This window comes from Hibiscus syriacus, unplaced genomic scaffold, assembly GCF_006381635.1.
Source record: "Hibiscus syriacus cultivar Baekdansim isolate YM2019G1 unplaced genomic scaffold, ASM638163v2 tig00112319_pilon, whole genome shotgun sequence".
Taxonomy (NCBI): Eukaryota; Viridiplantae; Streptophyta; class Magnoliopsida; order Malvales; family Malvaceae; genus Hibiscus; species Hibiscus syriacus.
In genome coordinates, this window is record NW_024063301.1 from 349,271 (window position 1) to 360,920 (window position 11,650).

The 11,650-nt window shown below is 35.5% G+C and overlaps 2 protein-coding genes across 3 annotated transcripts; one reads left to right on the forward strand and one right to left on the reverse strand.

Annotated features, from left to right (window-relative positions):
- Positions 1–2,946: 2,946 nt before the first annotated feature.
- LOC120177813 (DEAD-box ATP-dependent RNA helicase 37-like) lies at positions 2,947–7,720 on the reverse strand. Of its 2 annotated transcripts, XM_039183823.1 has the most exons (7): positions 7,626–7,720; positions 6,633–7,477; positions 6,462–6,545; positions 5,502–5,744; positions 4,975–5,142; positions 4,168–4,281; positions 3,130–3,621 (listed from the first exon to the last, which is right to left on the reverse strand). In XM_039183823.1, exons 2-7 carry the CDS (start codon positions 7,374–7,376, stop codon positions 3,130–3,132), a joined length of 1,845 nt encoding a protein of 614 aa, XP_039039754.1. In that variant the 5' UTR covers positions 7,377–7,477; positions 7,626–7,720. The 2 variants fall into 2 exon arrangements, with proteins under 2 accessions (XP_039039755.1, XP_039039754.1); XM_039183824.1 differs by lacking the exon at positions 7,626–7,720 and having other exon boundaries at positions 2,947–3,621; positions 6,633–7,376.
- Positions 7,721–9,708: 1,988 nt separating this feature from the next.
- Positions 9,709–11,251, forward strand: LOC120177785. The gene is made up of 2 exons (XM_039183803.1): positions 9,709–9,877; positions 10,608–11,251. Exons 1-2 carry the CDS (start codon positions 9,709–9,711, stop codon positions 11,249–11,251), a joined length of 813 nt encoding a protein of 270 aa, XP_039039734.1.
- Positions 11,252–11,650: the final 399 nt, after the last annotated feature.

Consider the following 11,650-nt stretch of genomic DNA (forward strand, 5'->3'; position numbering starts at 1 on the left):
TGGTTCTGTAAGCTTTACGATTTGGTCCTTAAATTAGGTTTTTGTACCTTTTAATTTTATTTTTGCATTTTAATTATTTTTATTTTAGTCCTTGCCATGTTAATACATATATTTTAAGTAAAATATATGTTTTAGTCCCTATTAATTTAATCATTGATATTTTAATCTATATTATTATATATGGTTAAATTATATTATTAGTACTTATATTTTGTAATATTTAGAATTAGGCTTATTATTTTTATTATTTTACAAGTTAGTCCCTAAAATTTAATATCTTTTATATTTAATACTATTATTATTTTATTTATATTTTAGTACCTCATATATAAGATATTTTGTAATAATATTTTATAACTTTGATATTTTTATAGTTTAATTGTTAAAATTATTATATGTTATATGGTAATTTTATACAATAAGTCATTAAAATATTTCCTTAACTTATTAGGAATATATTTTTAAATGATTATTGGTATAAAATAATATTCCAAATGTTTTTATGGGATGATAAAAATTAAAAACAAATTTATAAAATTTATTGCAAAGACACTAATAAATGAACACCGGTACCAATTTTGGGCGTTGTGGGGGTGCTAATCCTTCCTCATTCATAACCGACTCCCGAACTCATTTTTCTGGTAAGCAGATCTTGTGTTATATTATTTTAATACTATTCTCAAGAATTTTATTATAATAATATAACATTTTGGTGACCAATCTCACCACATTAAAAGATTGGTGGCGAATCTACTTAATGTTTTATCTGATTCAAGGAAGATAAATACTTACTTTTTCGAGACTAATTACACCTTGGGTGTACTATTTGCACTCTTCGTCGCCGGGCAGAGAAACGTCTAGACCCTAATGGCTCTATTCTTTTACTTATTTTAAAATTATAAGAAAATTGGGTTAATTATGATATAAGGATTCTAACTTTCATAAAATCATACATTGGCTTATAACTTCTTAATGTTTTGAATTTAACTCGTACCTTTTCCATATTTATAAGTTTTCCCTAGTAATTTTACAACTTTATAATTTAGTCCTTAATGGGAGATTAACAAGGCTACCATTGAAGTAGAATTAAATTAACTTCCAAAACGTGTTGCTTTTGGAGTACATTACAAGCACCTAAAGGTGTAAAGCAAGTGAGACTCAAATGAGTAGTTTTGTAAAAGAAAAAGAGATAAATGAAGTTATAAGATACAATGCACAACTTGAGTTATGACTTCTAAAATTATTTTATGGTGGATACAATTACTTTAATTGGTCTATGAAATATGGAAAGAGTGGATATATATTAAGATTTATCCCTAAAGAATTTAAAAATACTAAAAGCATATAAAAATTTATTGACAAATTTATTCAAATATGTCTATTTAAATATTTATAAAACTATGTATGATATAATCGACTAGTTAATGATTGGAGAAAGAATATAAAAATGATCCTATATGTCCGTATATTTTTATAAAAAGATTATGATCTTATAATTATCATACATATTGATAATTAGACTGAAAAGTTTTAAAAGTATGTTATTATTTAAGGAAAATATTTGAGATGGATCTTGAAATCAAATTTTATCTCGACTTGTAGATTGAGTAAATAAATATGAAATCGTCTCTTAATGACATATACTAAAAGAATTTTACAATAGATTCAATGTGTATAAAACACATTTATTGAGTCCCCAATGATTGTGAGATTTCTATATGTGAATAAAGATAATTTTGTTTTCGAGAGAAGAGTAAAGAAATTTTTGAATCCAAAAACATCATATCTTATTCAATCCAAAATTATCATATCTTAGTTGATTCAGAAGTATCATATCAAACTGCTAAAAAGATAACTTATATGTATAAATTAATTGAAGAAGCATATATTAAGGGAGCTAAATGAGTAATATTTTTTTTATGTTGTTCTTCTTTTACTTTATAAACAAGAACAACAGTATAAATGTTCAATGAATTTGCTTAAGTGATAATTTGATAGATATAATCTTCAAACGATTGTTTATTTCAACATTTAAGAATTGTATTTAAGATTAGAGTGCAAAGAATCTTAGATTATATATAATGTTGTCATGAGAGTAAATACGTGTTACTTTTTTCTTTAACTCTTGGTTTGACTCGTAATATTTTTGAGAAGATTCTTAAATGATACACGTTATAAGTATTAAATATATGTTTATTTTTTTCGCTTAAAATATTTTTCTTATAAATTTTCTACCTCTAATAAGATTTTAACGATGAATATTAAAAAATGTTATAGATATTTATCATTTATGGAGTTTCATTTAAAAAAATGAGCTTTAGATTTCGAGGTACATTAGAATTGTGATTTCAGATGACATCTACCTTATTTATCTATAAATATATAATTTTTTTTGTTCAAAAGAATAGTGTTTGTTTTATTTTTTATTTTATAATATTTTTATTGTTTTCTTAATTTTACATGCTTTGATTTTCTAAAAAAACATTTTTAAAATTTGTAACAAAACACGTTTTGAAGTGTAATTAAAATTTTAATAAATGAAAATCCAAACAAAGTTTTTACCTAAAGCACTCTCCGAAACTTGCCAATTAGATAAAGTAAGTTTGAAAATTTTAATATATTTAATTGAAGAGGCCATTGACATCCGATGCCATGCAACATATCTAAGGAAGGCCATCTTTTCAATCACACTCACTCGAAAGGAATAACTATAAGCAATTAAACCATTATATCGAGACCAAAAGCTAGATCCAGGATTCGAACCAAAATATCTGCTCTCCAATTTATAAGGAAAAAATAAAATAAACCACCACCCATAAATGCACTTGCAAAAGCATCGCAACCTAGGGTCGTAGCGAATAATGGGCCACAGGAGACATGGCTAAAGTGCAAGATGTACCCAAACGTTACCCACAACCTACTATCAGTGAGCCTTTTAGACAGACAGACCTGAACGGTTAGTTTCCTTCGGTACTATCCCAACAGCAACACCAATGTCTTCTCACCATGTCCTATGTTAGAATCCAGGTCAAAATGGAAATTGCGAAAATTTGTTCTCGAAATCCGAGGGAACATATATGTATATATACTCGAACGAAAGATTAAAAATAATTCACTATAAAGCGTGAGCTAATCCCAAGCACTAGTCACCCCTGGAGCATATCCCCCGCCATAATTGCTAGGAACTCCATATGCTGCACTATCGCTATTCCCTCCCCCGCCGTAGTAATCCAGATTCTTACCAAATATACTTTCCCTTCGGAAATCACGCCCACCGAAACTCCCTCCTCCAGATCTTCGATTTTTGCTACCTCCATAAGGAGCCCAGGATGCATAACGGGTGAGCCATGCTGGAACCTCTTGATTTGCTTCCTGCATTAGCTCAGCTAGAGGCCTTGCCATAGACAAATTGCCCTCATTAAAGAAAGCTGTAGCCAGCCCCGATTTTCCAGCACGACCTGTCCTTCCGATCCTATGGACATAATCATCAATGTCATTTGGGAGATCAAAGTTGACCACATGAGCTACATGGGGTATATCAAGACCACGAGCAGCCACATCAGTTGCTACTAAAATTGGGGTCTTTCCAGTCTTGAAAGACCTCAATGCCAGTTCCCTTTCCTGCAAATACCCATAGCATTATTTAAAGTTCCTTCTAAATCAAGGTAAATGTATAGCACAACACATCTTAGAACAAGCTTTCACTAAAAACACTGTTGCACCACTAAGTGGTGCTGGCATAAATGTTAGTACGAACTTAGAATCGGGGCAATTTGAAGAATCTCAGAAAACATTTGAAATCTTTTTCAAATTAAAAAATGGATCAGTAAAGATGAGAAATTAGAAAGAGAATGATTGCACTCTAATGTCAATATGGATTAATATATCTAACAAATGATGCCATAATGCAAAATCCAACTCATTTATCTAACTCAGGCTCCCAACAAAGTTCTTAATCTTCAAGTTTGCATGCAGAGAAGAACGCCCCCCACCCCCCTCCTCTCCCGGGCCAAATGATATTACCACTGAATAGAATAAATAAGATTAGCATATAACATAGGCATAAGAAAAATGAAGATGGCCAACATATCAAACAACAATCATCAAGGAAAAGTATATAATCCAACAAGCCACGAAGACCATATTCTTTCACTTCTCAACAGTTACCTGCTGAGTCCTATCACCATGGATGGTCGTTGCTGGGAACCCATTCATGCACAACCAATGTTCCAATGAATCAGCTCCTTTTTTGGTCTCCACGAAAACTAACGTCAAAGCTTGCTGAAAAGTAAAAGACAAACTCATCAAACAGCTATTAAGATTCTTAGACCTACGGACCAAATGAGACTAAATACCAGAATAACACCCTGAACGTTAAATATTTACTGTAACACTTGTATCCAAATTAACTTCAATTGAAAAATATATGGAGAAAGCTGCCTTGCCAGGAGTTCAAGGCATACTCTAGGAACTAGAACCCTTACATTGCATGATGCACAAGGCTAAAAAAATGGAGTTGCCAAGTGAAGCAAGGCGCAATAATTCGTGTGCATTTGAGTATATTATATAGAATAAGTTTAAGATGTATATATAATTTTAATAATGAACTCTAAAGTGTGGTCCAATTTATCCTGCAAAACATACACAATTTACTTTTTCTTTTGTTGGGCAATATGCATGATTTCCCTACGATCCCATGACTTCTGTTGAATAATCAAAACCTAGAGAAGTAAGACTGATATCTTCCCCTTTTTACTAGTAAAGATGATGATGAGAACTTCAATCATGCAAGCTTTTCTTGCACTTATCGTCTTGCAAAACAGCAAGCGTAATCAAATGTGCCCTGATTGAAAATGTCTTAGGACCGAACCACTTTATTGCCTAGCACTAAGGCACAGATACTAGGTGCAGGCCTTAAAACATTAAGATACAGGAATTTTAATATGCAAGTAATACATGATAGTCTCATGTTACCTTGCCATGAGCTCCATTTTCCCTCTGTGCATGCAGAAGATCCATGAGATGGCTTCTCTTATCAGACTCAATAACAAATTCAACCCTTTGAACAATCAAATCCGTACTTGAACCAACCCTCCCAACAGCCAAGAATATGTAATTTGAAAGAAAATCAGAGGCAAGTCTCTGCAAAGCCAGCAATTCACAAAGAACTATGTGATGTATTCCAGATAGCCTTCTTTTTATTATAAAAAACTCATAATTATCTTGATTGCACTAGAAATTTTCTCTAAAGCAAAATTTAAGTGCTCCGACCTAATGGCAAGGGTGAACACAGTTTTACTCTGATTAGATAACAGTTTCCATTTTCTACAAAACATATATAGAGGTAGAAAAAATTGAAACAGGCACAGCGGTATATTCCAGACGGACATGAAACTCACTCTAAGCTAAAAAATTCTGCCGTTATATTTGAAAACATGAGTGGAATATATCAAGAAATACAGCTATAACCAACATGGAAACCTTATTTAACAGTTATAAACCTGTATCTCTCTAGGAAAGGTGGCACTAAACAACATTGTTTGTCTCACACCGCGATTAGGCATGTCCATTTGTTCCACTATCTTTCTGATCTGTGGTTCAAACCCCATATCAAGCATGCGATCTGCCTCATCAAGGGCCAGGTACCTAATCATCATCAATGACAATATCGCCCTCTCTAGCAAATCAACCAATCGTCCGGGAGTTGCCACAAGAATATCAACTCCTCTGTCCAGCTCTCGTAACTAAGTATAAAACAAAGAACTAGTTAAATGAAATATTATTTACTAATAAGTAGGGACTTGTAAGGAGACTAATAAGCTTAAAAGTCGGTAGATTTTACAGAAAGAGAGAAGATAAATGAAAGATCGCATAAGAACATAAAAGTTGAAAGTTGGGCAACATACTTTGAAATAGAACAAAACTATGTATCCTTGATACTTAATCTAAACAAGCTAGTATCCTTTCACCACCATTCAACATTACCACATATTCAAGGGAGAATATATCCAACAGCTGGTGAAACACAAGCAACTACTTTTCCACTCCAGCTCAATGAGGACGTTATTGTAATTAGACCTTAATAAAAGAAAAGAAAGAAAGAAGCTACAACCGATTTGAGACAAACCAAGAACTGATTTGAGACCCCTTCCACTTTTGTTAGTTCCATTTGTGAAGGGGGGACAAAAAAGTAAAACAAAATAAGTTTTTGAGACAAATCCAATAATGTGGTTAATCTCAATATATAAATAAAGCCTCCAATTTGTAGTACAAGTAGATATAGCATAGAAAAGTTAATTAGATTTGCATGAAACGCAGTAAACAATAACCACACATGTTAAAAGGGAAGTGGGATTTATAGGAAGAACCTTCTGTGATGCGGCATAAGATGGCCAATTGCATTAAAAGAGAAGAAATAGAGCAAAAATGATACTCAAAACCAAATTCAAGGCGATAACAACCTGTTGATTAATTGGTGCTCCTCCATAAGCAACTACCACCTTGACACCAGTTTGATAGGAGAACTTCTTAGCCTCATCATGAATCTAAAAGTGTATCACTATCAACAAAATCAATACAACAATTCATTAAACCATTCTAAAAGATTACATTACATGTTCAAAGGATCCCACCTGACAAGATAGTTCCCTTGTGGGGGATAGAATAAGAGCAAGAGGGTAAACAGCTCGTCCTACACGCGGTCTCTGCACATACTGCTCCCGCATAATGCCACTAATAATTGGAAAGCAAAAAGCAGCTGTCTTCCCTGACCCAGTTTGAGCACAAGCCATTAGATCTCTCCCTGCCAATGCTATAGGGATAGCATGACGTTGAATCGGAGTCGGTTTCACATACTTGCACCTTCTAATGTTTTGATTCAACAGCTCCCCTAAATCTATCTCAGCAAATGTATTTACAGGCCGTGGTACATTTTCACCACTAGTTTCCACAGGAATATCCTCGTAAGCATCGAAATTGATTCCGGTATTCTCTTGCTCGCCGGAAGCCTGTTCGACAACATCATCAAATGGGTTTACGTCCCTTTCTCTCTTATCCCAGCCCCTATTTCTATTATTCCAACCACCTCCGCTCCCACCTCGTCCAACTAGAGCTCCAGTATAACCATATCCCGAACCTGAATGCCCCGGTTCGGGATTAGGTGCACCACCGCCGTTCCATCGGGACCCGCTAGCGGTTCCACTAAAACCCGGCCTCTCAGTAGCGGGACCTGGCAGGCTAGGTGCGTCTGAAGCTTGACGGTTACGAAGGTGCGGCGGGACATAAGCGGATCGAGTAGGACGAGGTGCGGAACTGTTGTCTGAAACTGGAATTTCAGATGGAGAGCTTGCTACAGAATCTGCCCACGAAGTTCTCATTATTTCGCGAACCTAAGAAAACCAAATAAATATCCTAACAAAAAACAAAAAAAAAATCCTCCACAAATTCTGCTTATCCTCTCCCTTCTTGTAGATCACACCTGATCAATGAAAATGCAAGCAAACACGACGAATAGAAAACATTAATTTAACACACACAAAAGTCTGCTATTGATAAACACACACAATGCTGAATACGGAAAAAGAATTAAAAGAAAAACTACGAGAATCGATGAGAGCAGCAGAAACCTTGTTTGGAAATTCTTTTGAAGTTGAGGTCAGGAAGCTAAAACTCGGCTGCCTTTATTTATTTACCTTATTTTTTATGATTTTCAAATTAAAATCAAAGGTTCTTCTTTTCTCTTATTTTCTTATGAGTTGTTTGGTTGCGCAGCTAGGGAAAATCCAAACGTGAGATAATCTATATAAAAAATTCGGGGACCGTAAATTCGGGGTGTGCGTCATAAATAAAAGCTCCCTAAATCTACGCTTATTTATAGTAAATGTTTTGATTTAATTACCATATTTATAGTATTATTGAAAGAAAAGTTATGTAAATTTTAATTTATATAAATTTATTTATTTTAATATTGTACGTCTGTTTAGAGTTTAGATATTATAATTATAGATTTTAATAATTACATTCAGTTTTAGAATTTAGAGTTTGAAGTTTCAAATGTAAAATTTTAAGATTAAAAGTTTTACACCTTATTGCATTCCAATAGAAAACCCCAGCAGAAGAAATAGCGACAAAATTATCGAAACATCGTGATCGGGAGGAGGAAGAGCACCGGATAGCCTACCATCGTTGATAAGTACGGTACCAACAGATAACGTCAATCTCGTGCAGCATGTGACAAGCATTGGAGAGGGAAGAGAAGATGTTCCCATGGAAGATATCTCGTCTGAACAACCTCACATGACATATATCATGAAAAACCCTAATAAAATAATCAAAACACTGAACGTAGGAGAAGGGTTTCAAAATGCGATCCGAAATGTGATAGTGCCCGTGAAATAGTGGTAGTGCCGCTGTTCGAATTACCCGTTACATTCATAATAGCATCCAATAGTACCTGCGACGGCCACAATCACGTTAAACAGGAAATGACCAAAAACACAATTACGATCGCGATTTGAAACCCTGGACAAGAGATGTTTTGCAAACATTGTGATTGGAAAATCTAACCCAAAGAACCCTCTATGTACAATAACAAAGGAGGATGAAATAAAACTAATCGATGGAGACTGCGTTATAGATAAAACTGGGGATTTTCCTACAATAAAATTCTCCGAGAGAATTCACAATCTAATCGAACAGAACATGCGAAGGTCGGTTATAATCCGTTTGCTAGGTAGGTCGATAGGTTTCAAAGCTCTCGAAACAAGAATTATGGCACTCTGGAAATTAAAAGGAAGTTTTCAACTCATTGACATAAAGAATAATTATTTCATCGTCAGGTTCGAACAAGAGGAAGACTACGTGAAAGTATTGACGGAAGGTCCATGGACAATATACAGAAGTTATCTTACCGTTCAGCCGTGGAGTAGTTCGTTCTCTATGCTCGAGAAACATCCGTCACATGTCGTAGTTTGGATTCGATTACCGGGATTACCCTATAACTATTACAAAAAAGCCCTGTTCAATATGATTGCATCGACCATCGGAAGCATTGTGAAGGTGGACTACAATACAAGCAAAGGTGAAAGGGACACGTTTGTAAGATTAGCCGTAGTGGCTGACCTTAGTAAACCCTTGCTTCCATGCATAGGGATCGATAGTTTCATACAAAAACTTGAATACGAAGGACTTCAACTGATATGCTTTAAATGTGGAGTTTACGGACACACCAAGGAACAATGCGAGGACTTCAAACATTCAAAAGCACCAAACCAGGAAGAAGGCACAAGTAACTCAGGGAATTGCCAGAATCCACAAACGAACCATCTTACAAACAACGAACCAAGAAAGGAGACATATGGCTCTTGGATGGTGGCCGAAACAAGGAGGCGAAAACCGAGGAGGAAACTACCCAGAAGAATGAACGAAATCATCAGCAATTTTCCATGCGGGGATCTCGATTCACAATCTTACAGAGGGAGATCACAGAAAATGAACAAACTGACCACATAACCAAAGCAGTAGAGGAGCAAAGGTTTGAAAGAAATCAACGAACTTTTAGGGAGCAAATCCTAACAAGGGAGAAGAGAAGGAATAACCAAGAAAATAATGGGACAAGCTCAAATCATATACTAAAACCTCAGGTAACAGGAAGGAAAATAGAAGAAACACAAAGAAAAGAATATAGGTACCAATGGGAAGAAGTTTGTAATGCATGGAAAAGCACACCTGAGTCCGGAAACATCTACTACACAAGCCATAATGGAAGACTTGACAGGAAGTAATGCAGAAAAAACATCATTGGAAAACATTACGGTGATACCTAGCCAAGAAGGACAAACACCTGAAGTCTCGTTGCAAGAATTGATTAGGGAGGACGGTAGGCATACAACTCTCTCAATTTTGTAGAAGAACCACATCTTGAAGGAAGGTACAGGAAAAGGTAGAGCAAGAACTGGAGGTCCCATCCGCACAAGCAAGGAAGGTACAAGAAGAGACTTCAAAATTAAGAAACAGTACAGACAAAAACCACTGGACAAACCTAAAAACTCTGACTGGGTAGATTCAGTTTGAAAAAAGGTAGATGCACTAGTGTCACTGAACACAAACAACACAAAAACAAGTAATTGTGAATCTGACGTTGTGAAGGATGATGCAAGTGGTGCTTCTCATATCTCGGGGACACAGGTTTCCGATCACATGCTAAACAACATGGTTGATGTTGTAGTACAAGATGGTACAGGGCTATATGATGATCTAGCATAGACTTACATTACACTCCTCCAAATAATAATGGTTAAGCTAGCTTTCTGGAATTGCTAGGGGGCGACAAGCTCCTCATTCAGAAGAATATTCAAGGATATGGTTAGAAAACATAAACCGCAGGTCGTAGCATTCCTAGAAACGAGAATCAGTATCACAACAGCTGATGGAGTAATAAAAAAATTAGGGTTCGCGAACTCATTTCAAATAGAGTCACAAGGATTCAGTGGCGGTATTTGTATCCTTTGGGTAGAGGTTATAGAGATGGATATACAAAGTGGCCAACCAATTTGTACACGGAAAATGTAGACACAAGGACAGTAATAAATGGTTCTACTATACTGCAGTATATGCAAGTCCACAAGCGGAAACCAGGAAATTGCTTTGGAATAAAATCGAACTCTTGGATCCTAGAGATAAGGAAGCATGGATACTCGGAGGTGATTTTAACGCCATTCTAAGCTATAAAGAAAGAAGAGGAGGCTCACCACGGGGAAACGGAACTAGAAAAGATTTCGCGGATTTCATTTTTGACTCAGGACTACAAGACGTACGTTTTCTGGGACCCAAATTTACATGGAATAAAGGCAATTTATATCGAAGGCTGGACAGATGCTTAATCAATGAAGAATGGATGAAGCAATTTCAAGAATCCTTAGTTCTTCATTTAGAAAGAATGGGCTTCGACCACCGACCATTAATACTCCAAACAAGAATAAGCGAATCATCAAGAAGAAACGGGCCATTTCGCTTCTTAGCAGCCTGGAACGACCACCCACTTTTCAAGGAATTTCTGGCAAATAATTGGGATAAAGCAAAACACGTTTTATCAAATGTGGAGGATTTCAAAACAAATGTCCAAGTATGGAACCGAGAGATCTTTGGGCATATAGGCAGAAAGAAAAGAAGACTAGTCGCTCGACTGAAAGGCATCGAGAAATCCTCATCGATCTGGAAAAACAACTTAAAGCATAATTGGATGTTGTGCTAGAACAAGAAGAATCCCTTTGGTTTCAAAAAACAAGAAACAAGTGGATACTTCATGGTGACAAAAAGATGCGGTTCTTCCATGTATCTACCATAAGCAGGCGAAGGAAAAACACGATAGTGGCTCTCAAAACAGCATACAACGAATGGTGTACGGATCAGGAACAATTAAATCAAATGGATGTACAATTTACCGACAATTATTCACAAGTGTGGGTGGAGATGGCCACAATTATGAAGTACTAGGAAAATTCCCTCTCATCAAACCTGAGCAGATAAAAGAAATGATGCGACCTGTAAACAAGAAGGAAATAAAAAACATAATCATGGCAATGAACCCATGGAAGGCTCCCGGGGTGGACGACATGCACACAATCTTCTACCAATGCAATTGGCCAATCGT